Source organism: Micropterus salmoides, unplaced genomic scaffold (genome assembly GCF_014851395.1).
Source record: "Micropterus salmoides isolate LMB-PRFRI ecotype aquatic unplaced genomic scaffold, ASM1485139v1 Ms_hic_scaffold_20, whole genome shotgun sequence".
In the NCBI taxonomy this organism is placed as follows: Eukaryota; Metazoa; Chordata; class Actinopteri; order Centrarchiformes; family Centrarchidae; genus Micropterus; species Micropterus salmoides.
Genome location: NW_024041151.1, coordinates 4,584,222 through 4,603,042, shown reverse-complemented (window position 1 = coordinate 4,603,042; position 18,821 = coordinate 4,584,222). Strand labels below are relative to the sequence as shown.

Sequence of the window (18,821 nt, the reverse complement as noted above, 5' to 3'; positions counted from 1 at the left end):
TTAGCTTGCGAGATATCACGATACGCGATATTACGTTCACGAGAACGAGACGAAAGATCCTTAAACAGTGTTTTAAAGACATCCTCAATGCCAATATATGTAAGTGGGGGGTCTGGGGGCATTCTGGTGAAAGTTTCTGCACCAGTTTATGGTGGAAATGTTTTTATTTATGGAAAAGGAAACACAAAATTCAGGTGGCAGGTGACATTTGAAAATATATAAATATAATAGAATATAAGTCACTGCAGCTCTCAGTCGTTCTGTGTAGCTTTCAGATCTGTTTCTCCTGTAGATCAACTTTTCTCATTTAATATCATCCCCGCTGAGGCAACACATGTAGGCATGATTTAGTCTTCCTCCTTCCCACTTCCCTCCTCTTTTGTCATGTTCACAGGGAGAAAACGGAAAACTTGGCCAAAAAGAGTCCAGAAGTTGTTTAAGTTGTTGATTGGTGCTGCATGTTTTGAGGTTATTTTATAATCAGTATCTTGTTTGTTTTGGTTTAAGTTACTTTTTTTGGACAATGCATATTTTTTTCTTCTATATTTTAATTGCATTGCATGTTTTCTTAATGTGCAAACCTTTCTAAAGGCATTTTCATTTGTTATTTAACGGCAAGTTGTATGTCAGAACGTTTTTTAACAAATTATGCTTGTGGTGGGGACAAAATCAGCCATTTCAAAAAGTGGTGGGGACATGTCCCCAGCGTCCCCAGTGTAAATGACATCTATGCTTTATACACCTCTGACTAAAATCTAATATTCCACTTACTTACTTCTCGGGCAGTTTTGTGATTGCTAGTTTTTGCCATTTTGCGTTAAGAAAGAGAACAACAATAGCCGGATTTACTGGCAGGATGACAGGACATCAGACAGACCACACAAGAGACACGCAGCCTTTTGTCCTTACAAACTGTGAATTTTTTCAGACAGACATGGTTTTAATTTCAAATAAAAAGTGATCCCAGGATGTTTACGAAACACTGTTTCAGGGGCTTTCTCATTCCAGTCTGACCGTTTTCATGCCATCTTCTTGACATTATTTAAAGTAAACTGCCCACTGGTAAAACACATTGACCATAAGCCAACTTCAATAGAGAAACACTGCTGACAGGTCAAACCTCAGGATGGATGCAGTGGAAGACAGACCTCCAGAGTGTGTTTACTGTAGAAAGATGGCCTATGGAGAAAGATGCCCGACGTTGACCAATTTGGGGCAGCTGTGGCATTGGAAGATCGGCCGTTTGATCCCCGGCTCCTCCAGTCTGCATGCCAAAGTGCTCTTGGGCAAGAGTGTGTGTGATTGTGTTAGTTTCTGTCTCTGATGAGCAGTTGCACCTTGCATGTAGTGTAAAGCACTTTGATCGGTCGGAGGACTAGTAAGGCCATTTACCAGCATTTCACACAAGTCCTCAGTCGACTGAACCACAACTTGTAACTAATTATGTAATGTATTACCTCTTCCTCGCAAGCCTTTTGTGCTTTGGGACTCAACAGTTTCCCATTTCACGCAAAACTGTTTGGTCTTTCAGCGAGAACGTCTATCTCGTGTTTTGTATTACATGGTGCTGTCAGGGACTTTACAGTAATCTGCTGCGGCTGATTCAGGGTTGTTTGTTGTCTCCGTAGGAAACTAAGCTAATGGTGTGTTACCTTTGTATTTGTATGCTGCTGACAGATTTTCACACACACACACACACACACACACACAAACACACTGTTTGCAGAGCCAGATGTGGAAAGTTATGAAGTCAGTCGTCTCTGCTCGGCCAGTTTTGTAGCTATACATATTGTAAACACATCACAGAGTGTCCGGTGGGGAAACAGCGGCGCCCCCATGAATAGTCAAATATATCAGAGCAAATGATTCTTTCTTTCTTTTTCTCACACAAACAGAAAGACACTGTTGGTCTGATGGAGTCATTAAGCTCCCTTCTATATCTAAAAAGTTGTGTGTTCAGCATTCGTGTATAAATATCTGTAGAAAGTGCCAACAACAAACCGCAAATAGTTGACCTTAATTGTCTTTTATCTTGGGAGCAGCCTGAATTGCCGTAACTAACAACTTCTCCAATCACTGCTCTCTTTTTCTTTCCCCGCAATCGTCTGCATTACCACCATGGATGGCTTACGAAACAGGCTAACCAGGCACAGGCCCAGGGACTCAAGGACTCAGGGGGCCCCAAAGCCTCAGTGTCTGCTTAAAGTCCTACATTACTGCAGCAAGATGAGAAGTTAAATCACTGGAGGTCAGCAAAGACACAAAGTTGCTTGTTAAGCAAAATAGCAGTGCTTTAAGAAAATGTAACCTGCATCCAAGTTTCCTTTTGACAGCAAATTCAGGATCTGTTTTCAACCTGCGATTCAACACGCTAAATATAATTCATCGGAGACGCCAAAATGTTGGAAGGCGTGCATTCGACAAAAAACCTGATTCATTCAGTCTTTTGTTTTAGTTTTGTCGAATGTTAAAGACAATTATTATAGGAGTAAATGTACAAATATTGGAAAGCCTCGGGCGTAGAATTAGTTTTACCTGGTAGAATAGCAAAAGAAATTCTGTAATTCTGCTTAAAATTTTAAGGACTTCTGCCTTGAAACTCAGCGTTCAGAGTGCTCTGATTGCAGAGATGCTCACAAGTCTCTGAGCTAGAGTCCAAGTCGAGTCTCAAGTCTCTGAGCTAGAGTCCAAGTCAAGTCTCAAGTCTTTGAGCTAGAGTCCAAGTCAAGTCTCAAGTCTTTGAGCTAGAGTCCAAGTCAAGTCTCTGAGCAAGAGTCCAAGTCAAGTCTCAAGTCTTTGAGCTAGAGTCCAAGTCAAGTCTCAAGTCTTTGAGCTAGAGTCCAAGTCAAGTCTCAAGTCACTGAGCTAGAGTCCAAGTCAAGTCTCTGAGCAAGAGTCCAAGTCAAGTCTCAAGTCTTTGAGCTAGAGTCCAAGTCAAGTCTCAAGTCACTGAGCTAGAGTCCAAGTCAAGTCTCTGAGCTAGAGTCCAAGTCAAGTCTCTGAGCTGGAGACCAAGTCAAGTCTCAAGTCTCTCGTGGTTATTACGAATGCACAACCATGTAGCCTAATATACAACGCGTCTACAATTAATGACTTATTATAAGCTTATAAACTACTGCAAGTCAACACCAACCGCAGACTCTCAAACCAGTGTAACGTTATAACTAAATAAAACTGTACCGTTACATGATCAACAATAAACCTGTAACCTCTTTCTAGCCAACGGTAATAATTAACGTGATGGCAGCCAGCGGGACGTAAAAGATTACATTAATCGACTGCCACAAGTTTTACTCACCACAGGTTACTAACCTATTTGCGTTCAGTGCTTCTTTGTTTGGGTCTTGTTGTATGAAGTTTTAAAGCCAAAGTTTATGATGAATGCTCAGGAGCTGCCGGTGTTTGTTGTCCTCTCTCATGTGCGGCCGCGGGCAGCCGATGCTACGTGTTACGTAAGCAGGTTATAGGTAACGCAGGGAAAAACAGCAAGCTGATCAGAAGTTTCCTAAAAAATAAACAGTGTTTATGAGTCCTGCACCTCAAGTCCAAGTCAAGTCTGAAGTCTTTTGAGGACGAGTCTCAAGTCATTGTGTGTGCGACTCAAGTCGCACTCGAGTCCGAGTCTCTAACTCGAGTCCCCATCTCTGTCTGATTGTGCAGATAACTTTGCTGGTATTGTTCATGAATATCAGAAGCGTGTCCCTCGTAGTTGGCGGCAGTTGCCTACCTTGCTTATTGAATGGACAGATACGAGAGTATAATTAATCATAGAACTATTCCTTTGTCAGAACTTGAGTAAATGTAGTTATGTAAAGTTAAATGATTGCATCCATGGCCAGACACTCACTCAGAGTACAGCGCTGATGTGTTTGTTAGCATCTGGCCAAGTCGTGCCATCTTCCAGGAGTTGTGTTTATTATTGAAATGTTGAAATCATATTCTGTTGCAAAGGTTCTACATCGTCACATGAAGCTGGTTTGTGTGAGGTCCACCGACTAACTGTTTCCACGTCTTGAGGAAAATTGGAAAATTGAGGTGTTGAGTGCTTTCCAATTAAAACTCTTCCTGTTTCATGGCATCAGGGTCTGAGTCGCACTGAGGCTTTTTTGACTTTGACGCGGATATGTTGTGGGTAACGCAGGTTAATTAGTTCTAAGAGGAGCACCCACAGTGTGTCTGTTTGTCCTCACACAAGATAACTAAACTCAGATCTGTGTTTTTGCATGTTGCATGTTTTTACTCCAGTTCCCACGATATAGCTTCCATGTGTTACCATAAAGTCTTAATGAAGAAACACAGGCGTGCATTGTTTGAGAGCAGCCCCCGGCACCAGCTAAACTTCATCATAAGATGACTGTTAACCATCCAGATATGCGCTTTTTAATAAACATCAGACATGAGCTGCTCTCGGATCCTGGAAAACAACAACTGGGATATTAAACCAAGAAAGAGGACTTGTTTTTAGGGCTGAATATCTGACCTCTGAACATTTTTAGTACGGACTGTTAATTGTCTGTAGCACCAAGTATTGAACTCTTTGTCATAATTACCTTTTCTCAAAAGACTAACTTAACACTAAATCCACTTTTTAAAATATCAAATAAACTTACAGTCACTTTATCACACTATTAATTGATCCTGGTCCCAGTGTGTAGTGTTTATTTAGAGACAAGTCATTTTAGTTTTTTCTGTCCTCTAGACCCCCCAAAATCACTGCTGAGTCAAGGTTCCAAAGCATATGTTTTATTTGTGATAAGGTTCAAGCTACCACAGGGTTTTAAGTAAGTCCTTAATATTATTGATTAAAATCATAAGTGTAATAATTGTAATGAGGCAAAGTTAAGATACTGATAAAACATTTAACATGACACGTTGACAAGGGTTGCAACGTTGTTGTGTTTCCGTAAAACACGCTGAACACAACGATATCAGTTAGAGGAAAGTTGTAAATCCTCACCTTGGAGAAGCTGAAACCAGACAAACGTTGGTGGTTTTGCATGAAGAATGACTGAAACTAATAATCAGTATAGTCAGTTGACAGATTGTTTCAGCTCTGGAGAGAGTTTTTCCTCTTTTGTTAAGTAAAAAGTAAGTGAAACTGTTTTCTATAATGTAACTCAAAGTAAGGTTCCGCGTGGAAGCCAAACCCAGGCATAGTGGAATTTCATTTTGATTTATTTGTTTTTTTGACAGTGACAGTGCTCTTTAATCAACAGCCAACTAACAGTAAATGAGCCAGAGTTAGCTCAATAGGCTAATTCCTATCTGTTGTTCCTGGGCAATTAGTAAAATGGCAATCTGGGAAAGTCTTTGTGACACAGACATAATTATATAAACAATTCATACGTCAAAATGTTGTCAAAGTGCATCAATAGAGAAATAAACTAATAAATCTGTCGTTTCTATTGCTTTATTGTGTATATTTGTTTTACTTTACTTTTGAACCTGGCATCTTATTTATCTATTTGTTGTTTGTCTTTAGTTGACGCAATCATGAACATCTTGAATAAGCCTCCGAACGGCATTGGTGGCATCCACTCCAACTTCCCCCAGATCACTGACCTCTCCCAGGTGACCAGGGAAACTGTCCCGGGCAGCGGAGACATCGAGTCTCCTGTCAACCTCCCTCCCACTGTCAGCTTTATCAATGGAAAACATGAGGTACCTTCCACACAGTGGAGTATATAATTAAGCAGATAATTCTGCATTAATCTGGTTTCTCTAATTTGTGTACTTATGTCCATCATTTCTTCCTCACTTGTTTTTATTGTAGCTACCCATGCTCTCCACTGCAGAGCTGAAACTGAATTCATTACTTGTGAAGAGCAGCTAAAACGTTGACATAGTGATATTCCTTTAGTGGAAGATTTAAGTGATTATCAGCTGAGATTAATCATGCACTCATTTCTGCTGATAGCCCATAAACACAGCATTACACAACCCTTGGTAATGTTATGCTAGCTTACCTTTTAATAAATGTTGGTGTGGTTTGTTCCAGCTGTGTAGTTGCTTCTTCTTCTCTTGTTTTATGTGGGATTGTAGATTAATTTACTCCATACATGTGTGATTTTTGTCCTTCCAAGAGCCGGTAACACTGGCTGACGTTACTGACAGAGATACGACGAGAGCAACAGGTCAAACAGCTAAATCAACCTCTGAAAAAGACATAGTTTTGTGGGGTGGGAGAAACTGTGTTGCTCATCAAGAGCGCCAGTGTTTGAGTCTTTGAGTTAGACTTTGCATCAAAACATTAATCATTTTTGGCCATTTGACCACATTATCATTCACCAGACTTTTCCAGACTCACATTTCCAGACTTCTCTGTCGGTTTTTCCGACCAAATTTGAGATCTGAGTACATATAGCTAGATGTTTATTATGTAAAGAAAGAAATTTTTAACATGCCTGTTGCATTCTGACTATGTATGCTATTATGTTACCAAATAATTACCAAAGTATTGTAGCTAGGTGCTGCAGCTCAGTCAAATAAATTTTGTGGTGCTCAGAGCTATTCACTATCTCTGCCCAGAGACAAAGTAAGCTAACGGCTGCTACCTATACTTGTAATATTTTTTCCGTAATAAACTCAATAAATAAAATTATTGTTCCCCCCATATTTTTTGTCTCTTTTATAAATTAGAACAAAAAATGAGTTGAAAACAGTTAAATAATGAAATGTTCACTGCCTCTGTGCAGCCTTGTTTATTCACTCTGTCCATGGAAACGACGATGAACGCAGCCAGAACAGGTTATGGCTTCTTTTTCTGATGACCACATCACCGCATAACTCATAAATGTTCTGACAAGCTTCATATTTGGTTTATCTGTGGTGGTGGGCAGTTATGTGAAGGCGTAAAGGCAGCTCTGCGAGGTAGCGTGCGTTCCAAGCCATACTTCTTGATTTGCTTTTCCGTGCAGGAATCCATGGTTTTTGTTTTCAAATTTAATTTTTTATTTAGTTTCAGGTGAGTGGTTGTGGAGAAAAAAAGGTGATCAACAAATATTTTTGTCCCATTTTTCCTTGATGACATTAGCACTGATAGGAATGACGTCTAAACCTACAAAAGTAAAACCAAAGTTGTAATAACCTGGAAAGATCCTTCAAAGACACTTCGCTGTTTCTCTTTTATTTACTCATCTGTCTACCTTTCTGATCCATACAGGTGACATTACAGCCAGAGGAGCCAAAGGAAGCTAGAGGAGATCAGTTTGAGACAGCCTCTCCTGTTCAGGGAGAAAAGAGCATGACTCCCTTTGACTACAGCAGCATAGACACCCACCCAGAGGAGACACCTACAGAGGAAACCAGTGAAATAGTCACTTATCCTAAAGGTGCATACCAAGATTTAGTTACAGGCTTGGGCACTGATGCCTACACAGAGCTTGATGTCTCTGCTGACATAGAGGAAGTAAAAACTCAAGAACCAGGTGATCAGACGGCAATAAGAACCACCGCGACCCCATATACTCTCCCTGCCTCGTCACCAGAACCCACCACACAATCAGGCCCAGTTGCCGCTGGCGTATCCCGGCCTGTGACAGATGGGGTCTCCACCTACGCGGACATGGAAGGCTCTGCAAGTCATGCCACTGATCACGGGGCCGGCAATACGCAGGAGGGCTCTGCAGACGATGCTCTGCCCACCCCATCTGCAGGCAGCCAGTCCGGTGTGATGACTGATGAGACGGAAATCGGATGGACGGAGCTTCCTACTCTTCTCCCAGACACACGGTCTCTGGAAACCACTGTACAAACCCAGACGGGTAACTTTGAAGGGTCTGCCTCTGGAGAAGACGAGGCTTCAGGACAAGACGTGTACCCACCCGAGATGCCAAGGTTTACCACCGTGCTACCACCCATTCATTCCACCCTTTACACCCAGCAGCCTCCGCCTGCAGTGGGTACCGAAGTCTCAGACGTTCCTTTAGTTTCACCTGCTGTTGACACAGTCACAGAAACAGGTTCAGGTGCAGAGCAGCTGCCCTTGGAGGGGGAGGTTTCTGGGGAACAGTGTGAGCTGGTTGACCTTCCTAGAGAGGTCACTGTCTTACCAGATGTGGCAGCTGTGACTTTTGTAGACTCACAAACCACACTCGTTACAGACGTAAAGGACATGACCTCAGAACCTAGCACACCAGAATACTCCACACGCACCCCTCTTGCTGACACAGACGATGAGGAACATCCCGCTTTTGTCACCGAGCCTTCACCCTCAACCCCTGAAGACCACGTCCCTCGCCACACCGAGCTTTACAGAGAGCAGTCCACAACCACCACCTCCACGCAGTTTGTAATCCAGCCGATACTTTCCTCTACTTCGCCCTTGTACACATTCGACTCCAGCCCCCACTCCATTCCCAAGTGGGCTCTGAGCCCTGACCCTGCTGCCACCACTCTACCACAGGACTACGACTATGAGAAACAGCTAGTCCCTCTTTTGGAGTCGCGCCCTCAGAGACCAGAAGAGACCGCGGCCACAGAGCGACCAGAGAGTGGCACTGGCACAGCTTATTCTGCGGAGGCCAGCACTGTGAATGTCAGAGGTACGTGGCCTTCATTGTTAGTGGTTTGTTCTTTAGCTACTTCTGTGGTGTAAGCATCCCAGCAGGTGATTTTACTGGTTTACCTCCCCTCTCCCTGGCTGAAACTATGCCAGTAAGTGAAATCACCAGCCGTAGTGTTTGAGGCGCAATCTCCGCCCCCCTTAGTTGATGTTGCTACACTTATCAATCTTTCTAATCTAAAATGACACATATACAGTTTACACTTATTATTTTTACCATCAAAAGCAGTTTCTTATTTCTTTACAGGAACCGTTGATTTTATCCTCCATGAATTACATGATATACTTAACGGACTGATGCGTCAGCTAACAGGTCCCAGGCAAAAAGTTAGCGTCCTCACCAATTGATGATCCATGTAGATGACATGGAAATAATGGAGCAGCATTGCTTTTGCATTGCAGGGTAGAGCTAGTTAGAAAATACAGGTGCATCTCAGACGATATAAGAATATCGTGGTAAAGATCATTGTGAGCACCAAAACTAGAGTGAGAGATTAAAGGCGCTCAGGAAACCTTGATGATTTAATCAGCTGATCAGAGCTCTTCTCAGGCTGACATTTCTGTATTATAATAAATCTTTATTCTAAAAGTCTTTTGATTTCCATGAGCTGTAAGCCGTACGGAAGAAAATAAACTTTTCCGTGATATTAAAATGTTTTTAGATGCACCTGTATATAAATGTGTACGTTTAACATATTGTAGCATCCTGGACCAGCTACCACACTTTTTATTTTTAATGGTGCCGTTAACTCGTGTGATAAATGGCTTTCCATTTGCATTGTGTCGTCTGTTTAGATCTGCTGCCATGCTCAGAAAGTGTGTGTCAGAACGGAGGCTCTTGCTACAAAAAAGGAGTGCAAAATATATGTGTGTGCGCACCTGGATACACTGGCCAGCACTGTGAAACAGGTACACGTGTATACACACAAGCATACGAGCCAAGTAACATATAACTAACCATATTGACCCCATACTGACAGATGGAAGATGTGGAATAATACAGGTTTGTGTGGTGTGTCTGCAGATGTTGATGAGTGCCAGTCTAACCCGTGTCTGAATGGAGCCACCTGTCTGGATGGAGTCAACTTCTTCACCTGTCTCTGCCTGCCCAGCTACGCAGGAGAGCTCTGCGAACAAGGTCAGCTGAGTAATGGCAAAGTGGCACTGTCATGCAGAAAATGCACAAAATCAAGGCAGTACTGCTTATTTTTGTAGTTTTTATATTGGACTGAGGGCATTGCTGAGAAGGGCTGGAGTTAATAAATAAAAGGAGCCGGTAAAAAATAAAAGGACAATGTCCAGTATAATGTTAGTGGAAGTCCATGGTATTGGTTGACAGTCTGAAAAAAATTAGCTTTTTTAAATTATGTATAACCAACACGTTATACCCTGATGAAAACTCTCTAAGGGCATTTTACAAATGCCACCTGCTGGAGGACAAAGCATGGCCTGTTATGCTTCAGACTTCTCAAATATTTACTTTTTAAAATCGTAATTTGAAAAAGAAAAAAGCCAAAAGGACCAAGACACGAGCAATCATACAATCAGACAGGTTGGAAACAAACCCAGAGTTTTTCCAGAATCTTGATCATCTCTGACCTGCTTGCAAAGACCAAGCTGCTGATCTACAAGGTAGTTATCTTGCCCCCAGAGGCCTGGACTAATTACAGAAAACATAGAAGAGTTCTGGAGTCCTACCACCAGATGCCTGAAAAAAATCTTGCCTATCAGCGTCATCAAACAACAACTGAGATATGGACAGGCCATGTAATATGAATGCATGACACACGCATTCCTAACCAAGACCTCTACTCAGAACTAACTGCTGGCCAATGAGCACCTGGAGGTCAGAAAAAGCACTTCAAGGACAGCGTCCCATGAAGACAATCTCCGACAGGCTGCCAGAGTCAAGCAGCAGCAAAAAAAAAACTCTCTTCCAGCACCTCAGCGCCCACACTGCAAGAAAGAACTTTGTGATTCCAGAATTGGCCTCTTCAGCCATTTGAAGACCCAACATAAGGACCCACCAATGATGACCATTTCACTCGACTTTGAGTGATCGCAGGGGAAACTGTGACGGACGTTTGAGTAACAATTTCGCTCCTCACCTTCGTTTTCCCTTCCAAATATGTTAGTCAAACGTGGAGTTTGGTTTCCAACCTGTCTGATCGTGTTTCTTCTTTTCTGTGTTATAACTACTGACAGGTAATGATGGCCAAAGCTACAAAAAAATAGAGGAATGAAAAAAATATATGTCCAGCAAATGAATATAACAGCTACCGGTGCACACATGCACACAGGTGGATACAGCATGTCATCTGTCTTTGGTGCTCGTCCATCCTCCAGCACTGGGTGTTGGCTCTTCAGCAGATTAGTTCCAGCTTCTGGTTCAATATTTCTGCCATTACTTAGCAACTAATCGAGGTTCAGGCACACTAACAGACTCCAAGGATTAACATTTTCCATGAATTTTGACCAGCTTTCAGAGAGTTTGAGCCGTCTCTCCCAGTATTCTTTGAGCAAAAGTATGATGTTACATTTAAAAAATTTAAATGATAAGGCCACTTTTTTTAATAGTGAGGTCGTCTTGTGTGCATGTGTTCACTCGCACAGACTTCACTTGGTTAAACACTTGAAATGACGTTTTACAAGCAGGTAACGTTAAAGCCACATTGAGCACACAGGGTGCAGATGTTGATTTCGGTTGTTTGAGTTGTTTGATAGGATGCATCTTAACAAGCAAGCGGATCACCTGCTGCAGTGAAAAATACAGAAAAAAATGGATTATATCCATAACAATTATATATTATATATATATACATATATTTTAACAGATACTAAATGTAAATGCTATGAGAAGAGAGAGAACTCTATAACACTCTGACTTATTACATGACAGTATGTATGTATGTATGTGCAAACAAAATATTAAATTATCTGTCAGAATGCAAAAGTAAGTAATAAAACAATATTAAATGTAGAAAGCAGAATAAAATAGAAATACTCAATATAGTACGAGCACTTCAAAATTGGTTACTTTCCACCACTGCTTAGTAAAGCTATTACCAGTTTATAGATTTATTGGAGACCCAAACAAAACCTACATGAGACAGTCATCTTTGCTGATCAATCTTTAACAAAGACAACTTGACATATATTAAAATAGAAATACTTAAGAGTAAAATACAAATAATAAATGTTATTTCCAAACTGGTCAGCCTTACTTTACTACTTTCACTTCTCTTTTCAGTCCTTGGTCGAACGTGGAGTGAATAGAAAGTGGAAATCCCCAAACTCAAATTCCCAGTCTGCTGGCTGCATCCATGTGCATCCATGTAATGCAGGATGTACGCAGTGTGCACAACATAATGTAGAAACTTAGATGTGAATTAGTGACTAAAGCGCTGTGGATCTGATCCATCCTGATACACGCAGCAGCAGAGAGAGAACCACAGCTGTCCCCTCTTAGATTCTGCCAGTGGAAAGACAGAGCAAAATCAGATAATTGCTTTATTGTTTTGCCAGAAAGATTTTGCAGCTGTGTGGCGGTGAATCAGCGCTGCTAAATACTGCCTCCGACTTAGTCAAGCTCGCCCTCATATTCTGTATGAAGCTGTGTGTTCAGTCTGGCCTTCTGTACTCAACTAATTCTGTTCTGCTATTTTCAAACTGCCAAAAGGAGAGTCATGAATTCAAGCTCTGCATTTATTAGTGGGCCTGGAGACCTCACCTGACCCTCCAGGTGGTCGCACAATGGAGTTATTAAGGGGCGGGTTGACTATAGCTAATACCCCGAAGCCTTGACAGCAACTTTCCATCATGGCTCTATTGGCACACGCATTATACTGAAGGCACTGATACAAAACATCCATTGTTTCTTGAGCCTGACAAAGCAGAGAGCTGATTATGTGGCTTAAAGTCATTGTATAGCAAACTAAAAGTGTGTTGAACATTAACTCTGGGTTTTAGCGTCTGTGTGTTTGTGTGTTTTTGACCGGCAAACAACAGGAGGACAGTCGCGGGGATTAATGAAGTCCAACTGTGTGTTACTCAGCTCATTCCGTGAGGGGCCTTTGTTCCCCAGCTGGACCTCCACACTCTCTCTCTCACTCAACAACTGAGTTAGATGAGAAATAAACAAATGAAAGTTGTTGAGCAGCTGCAAAAGGTTCATTGTTACAATGACACGGGTCCAGATCAACTGGCTGTGGGCAACGTTATGGATATAATCCAGTTAAAGCTATACAGTGTAAAAGATTGCTGCAGACTGGCTTGTTGTACAGACTATGAGCTGTACTATAAAGCATGGACTGCTTGGATGACACACTTTACATAAGTGTAACTGAAAACTATCAAAGGCTCCTCCTACACTTGAACATGTCAGAGGAATGTGTTCACACTTGCCGCTCGCTTGTTTCAGTTCTAAACTTTGGCTTGTTCACTGCGGCTCCTTTGGGCCGGTGTGAAAGCTGTGTCTCTGTTTACATTCACATTTATTCATTTGGCAGACGCTTCCAAAACGACGTAGAAATGAGGTATAAGCCACAGTGGATCAACGAGAAGCTATATTTGATGGATAAAGTACCATATGTTTGTGTGTTTTTTTGTTTGTGTCTAGTAAACCTCCTTTGGTGTGTAACACTTGGATAAAAGCATGCATGCAAAGGACCTATACTTAAGTATAATACTGTGCTGTTAACTGCACAACAGCATCAGACAGTTAGTATTAGTGCAGAATGATACAACAAATTCTACACATATACAAACAGTCTAAACAGAAAGTACTCAATGTCATACATAACAAATATCATAAACAATGTTTTATGGTGTTTTTACAGCTGGATCATTTTTCTTTTTGACACTGTATTTTTCCCTCTTTGCAGACACTGAGGTTTGTGGATTTGGGTGGCAGAAGTTTCAGTCTCACTGCTATAAGTACTTCACACACCGCCGCACCTGGGACGCTGCTGAGCGGGAGTGTCGGCTGCACGGCGCCCACCTGGCCAGCATCCTGTCACAGGAGGAGCAAATCTTTGTCAATCGTAAGTCCATGATGTGCCGTCTGAGCCTCGTCTCTTGCTGTGATGATGTAGGCTTAAGTGTTGCATCATACTGAGTCAGTCCTCTGACAACAGCGCACTACCTTCCCCCCGGCCTCTAATCCCCCTGTTTAACTCATCCAATGCATCTGCTTTACTTTAAAGGAAAGTTTTCAGCAGCAGAGCTCTGCAGAAATTTTTGGCTTTTGGTTGGTCGAGGACTTTGGTCCAGACTGAAATATCTCAACAACTATTGCATGGATTGTCATGACATTTCGTACTGACATTCATGTTCCCCAGATGATGTACCCGTCATTTGACCTTTCCTCTAGCGCCACCAAGAAGTTGACTTTTGTTGTTTCGAGTGAAACATCTCAGCAGCTGTGTGTGGTTCAGACCTTCATGTTCCCCTCAGGATAAACTGTAATAACTTTGATGATCCTCTGACTTTTCATCTAGCGGCATCAGCAGGTCAACATGTTAATTTGTTCAACACTTTGCTTTATGACCAATACATGCAGAACTGATGAGATTCCCATCAGCCTCAGCTATACGTTGTGTGCTTGTTCCATTTAGCAAAATATAGCATGCTAACATGCTAAACTAAAATGATGAATATTGTTTATATTTAAATTAAATATGGAAGATTATACCTGCTAAACATGAGCATTTATCTCAGATCACCACTGTGTTTTAGGGACAGCTTTCAAGGAGCCACTAGCATGGCTTTTAAAAGCTAAGAGGCCAAAACTCCCAATCTAAGACCCAGGTAGTTAAATATTAAGATTACTTTTTGTGCCTTCCATTGATCAACTAAACTCTAGAAGTTAGCATATGTCTATGTTTAAAGAAACTGTTTTATAGTTAAGTGCACTCTAATCTTATTATGAGTGTTAGTAAGATAAAATAAAGTTGTTTAAACGGAGAGTTTCCATTGACGACTCAGTTTATTGGGGAAGCTGCTGAGCTGAATTGGATTTGTGCCACTCACAAAAGCAGCTCAGCCTGAACGTTTCCTCGGCGTCCTGCTCTCTCTGTATGTTCACACTCTTAATTATTCACCACTCGTCCTTCTGCCACACACATGTCCAAACCACAAACTTGTAAATCAGTGTATCAACACTCCATCTTCTACTCTGTCTCTCTAATTCCTCTCCAGACCTTTATCATAGTAACAGCCCTGATCATGCAATTCCCTTTCATCCATTAACCAGCTGCTTTCTCGCCGCTGAATGAGTTACATGACCTCGGACTCAAAGTGAGATTCTGATGTGTTCTGCGTCTGCAGGTCTGGGCAGTGACTACCAGTGGCTCGGCCTGAACGACAAGATGTTTGAGAGAGACTTCAGATGGACTGACGGCAAGCCAATGGTAAGACAATTTAATACGAGTCTGTGAAGAGGTAATAAAAACTAAGGACAAATAACTGGAAAATGGAATCAAATAAAAAGACAATCAAAATACTCCTTTTTTTTTTCTTCTTTTTTTTTTCACTCGATCACTCACTACCCTAGACCAATTTTTGTCTTTTTTGCGGCGGACAAGGGATCTTTATTAAGTAAATAAGTGAATAAAGTTTATTTAATCACCTTTCGCAGAAGTAATATATTAGAAATTAGACCATCATTCAGAGGGAGATAGCAGGTCAGCAGAACACAGAAGTGGTATACATCATCAGAAAGCTGGGGAACGGAACATTTGTTGCAGCTCAACACAGATTTCTGTAGTCATAAAGCTGTAATAAAGATAGTGTTTGGGCCTGTGCTTAATTCAGTGTTTAAAGTTTAGTGGAAAAGGACTTGGAACATTATGATGGAAGAACATGATGGCCATTCCCAATCTCAATCAGGGGTGGACTGGTAATCTGGCACACCGGGCAAATGCCGGTGGGCTGACGCATTTTTGGGGCCTGTGTAATGTAAATTATTTATTTAACTGCTTTAAAAAATGGGCCAATGACCGGCCCAGAGAGCACGGACAGTGGCTCATTGGGTAATGTTCTATACTGACACTGAGCTGCCCTCTGAAAAAAAGTGTTCAGACGGAGGCCGCCACATGCATGAAAATATGTGTTTGCTACAGAGGCTGCAGTTGCTTCAACATCAGCCGCGGTACCCGACATAGTGCAGGCACAGCCACTTGAAGGAGAGCTGTGGCCGCTGCCAGGCAGAGGAGGAGGCGTGTGTTAGCGGAGCGTGCAGGTGGAGCAGTAAGCAGGAAGTAGCTCAACCTGTAGGGACCTGTTTGAAATGGCAGATGTTGTCCCCATCACTTTTTGAAAGCATTTGTTAAAAATGTTCTTAAAAAAAAACACTTGCACCAAAAAATGTTAAATAACAAATGAAAATGCTATAAGAAAGGTTTATTTGCTAAATAATAATAAGCTACTGATTACTGCGTTATATTCTATTATATTTTTATATTCTGAATTGGCACCTGCCACCTGAATTTCTTGTTTCCCTCATAAATTGGTGCAGAAAATGTCTCCAGAATGCAGGAAATTAAGTATTTCATGCTAAAATCTTCTGGCCCCCAATCGTATATTTTCTCAATAAATATTTTTTCTAAATAGTGTTAAAATATACTCTTGTCTTGTTCCCATGACCCCATCTTGTGCAATGTCAAGCGTTGTGGTCACACCCCTAATCTGAGACCTTTAATATCACCACCACTTTTCAACACAAAGTGAAGCCCTTGGTAGGGTGTGCGTCATGCTGTAGTGACAAAGATGATGATTACTTCAATTAAGGTCAATAATTGTAACATAATCATAACGCTATAATAAAAGTGAGACTTTTACCTGCTGCTGGTAATCTACCATAGCCATAGTTTCCTAATGCAGTCTTAACTTTGGCTAACTGTCCTAATGGCTGAGGTTAGGTTTTGTCAGCATTGCGCTGCTGTGAAAATGACTTGTAGGCTGCTTGTACGTGAGGATGAGTTGTGTACTCCATGTCCACCTGTGATCACCATGGAGTCAGTAAATGAGTGTGAATCATTACACTGATTCACTCACACTAGTACACTTATCCAAAGCACATACCACTCAGCTGGTTTGGAGGAATAATACAGTAGGTACAGATGTTATATGGAAGCCTGGTGTATTGGTGAGGGGTGTCTGACCGATTTTGGTGGGCCGCCTGGGCCAAAAATGCCATGGCTGATTTTTTTTGTCCCAGTCCAGCCCTCATCTCAATTATGTCTCATAAGTTTTTGCAGCAATTTTTAGGTTCACACCATTTGTTGCACAGGTTTGGTGCACATTAAGACACCAGAACACAGTGGAAGAATTCATGCTGTAATTTGGTATCATGTTTTTTACTTTTGAGTTACTTTCATTGCTATTTAATGGGCGCATTTTTCAGATGTTCCTGGTGGGTTCTAGTAATGTGCAGATCGTAGTTTCATCCGCGGTTCAGGTACATTTATTGATTATTTAAATCTCAGGATGCACTGACAGCAGCGTCTCTGATCATGAAAGGAAATCGTCAAAAGAAAACAAATATTGAAAAATGTTTATGCATGATCAGTGATCCATATTGTTAATATTTTAGAGATCCCCTAAAATTTCACAAATCATGTTTTCAGGGGAGCTACCGTCTTATTAAGAGGAGCCGAGCTCCTGCCTACAATCTCAACCATCGAATCCCAGCAACAGGACGTTGCTCTTTATCAAGAGATTTTTTCCGGTAGTGGTGTATTATTAAAAATACAAAACACCACTTAATTTTGGGTTAAAATGTGTTGTATCGTACTTTACTGAGATTGTAGCAGGTATAATATTGCCAAAATCTTATTAGTAATGCATTACAGCAGCGATTCCCAAAGTGTGAGCCACCTCTAGGGGAGCGCAACAGGGAAAATTTAATGATGGTGTAGTTTCCTTGGTGGTGTCCTTTTGAAATTTAATTAAAAACATTATTATTAATGAACTGAAGAAGTCCTTTGGATGAGGGACGAAACGTCTTCTAGTATCTTCAACCAAGTCTATTTGCCCTTGACTTTAACCTTCGTTGAATTATTATTAATAGTTAATACATAACACAGGAAATGGCGACTCACACACCTCTTTCCCTCTCTCTCTCCCTCCCTCTCCTCTTCCTCTCTGGCTGAGCCACCCGCGCTGTACTTAAAAACCCTCACATGGATCCTCTTTTAGTCCATGTTATCTGTTTATGAGACTCTACACAGGATGCGATTTGTGAGAAAACAGAGGGAGGGGGGTGTTTGGAAAGGGTTTTCTGTTTTTTTATTTTGTCATAAACATACCCCCCCACCTCTCTCCGCATGGTTCGGCACGCAGGTCAACTGTGGATTGATTGCAAAGTTTAACCATCACAGTCTGAGAAAAAGTTTTACTGCCACTGTTAGATTTTAAAGTAAGTAAATATATACCGTTGCATCACAATGCAGAGCTGCAGTGACAAGAAGACAGATGCGTGCTATGTTTAAGCGCAGTGAGTGGGTAAGAGGAGAGTGACTTTCAAGAGTGTCACTGAGTTGAGACCTTGTAGCTGTGACTTCGGGCGTGTTCACTGGTGTAACAGGGACACTGCGCTGCTTGTCATCATCGAAGCAGATAATCAGATTTTGATGTTTATTGTACCTTCAGTAATATCGGCTTCCTTCTCTTCAACACACAGCTCTGCTGCACACTGGAGCAAAGTGTTAATTCGCCACTTGTAACCAATCAGGGCCATTGAGCAAATATACAACTAATAAATAAATAAATAAGTAAAAAAAAAAAAAAAAACATAAATAGCAATTGTAAGTTACTTTGGATAAAAGCATCAGCTAAATGAATAAATGTAATGTACTGTATTTGCGTTACTTTTGCATCACATGTCTCCCAAAATTGTTTACAAAAGCAACATAATTGCAGTAATAAATAAATAAATAACAGGCTACTATTCAGTGAACCTCCTTACAGCCTCTAACAGCACCAAGGGGACACTACCAAACATGTTGATTGGATCATCATAACGACACACAAGGAGGCGGGTTACAAGCACGCATGACAGCTCAGTCTGAGTTTGTTCCATTTTACACACAGTAAACTTCTGTTTCACAGTAAACTTCTTCTGTTGTTTAGTTGAAACAAACCAGAAACATAAAACCCTTCCTGTGTGTGTCGCAGGCGATGCATTGCTCCGTCTCCTGACCAATGACCATGTTTCTTAGTCACGGTGACACATTCTCTCACACACTGTGCGTCTGCT

The 18,821-nt window shown here is 41.4% G+C and overlaps 1 protein-coding gene across 2 annotated transcripts in view; it reads left to right on the top strand.

Annotated features, from left to right (window-relative positions):
* The window catches only part of LOC119914217 (versican core protein-like), a 39,834-nt gene that overhangs the window by 16,437 nt on the left and 4,576 nt on the right, over positions 1-18,821 (top strand). Inside the window, exons 2-7 of one of the 2 annotated variants that reach the window (XM_038733344.1) lie at positions 5,483-5,661; positions 7,163-8,543; positions 9,359-9,472; positions 9,588-9,701; positions 13,447-13,605; positions 14,891-14,973. In XM_038733344.1, the coding sequence (XP_038589272.1) occupies positions 5,483-5,661; positions 7,163-8,543; positions 9,359-9,472; positions 9,588-9,701; positions 13,447-13,605; positions 14,891-14,973 (2,030 nt within the window). The remainder of the gene's footprint in view (positions 1-5,482; positions 5,662-7,162; positions 8,544-9,358; positions 9,473-9,587; positions 9,702-13,446; positions 13,606-14,890; positions 14,974-18,821) is intronic. The other variant, XM_038733345.1, reaches the window with a different exon arrangement.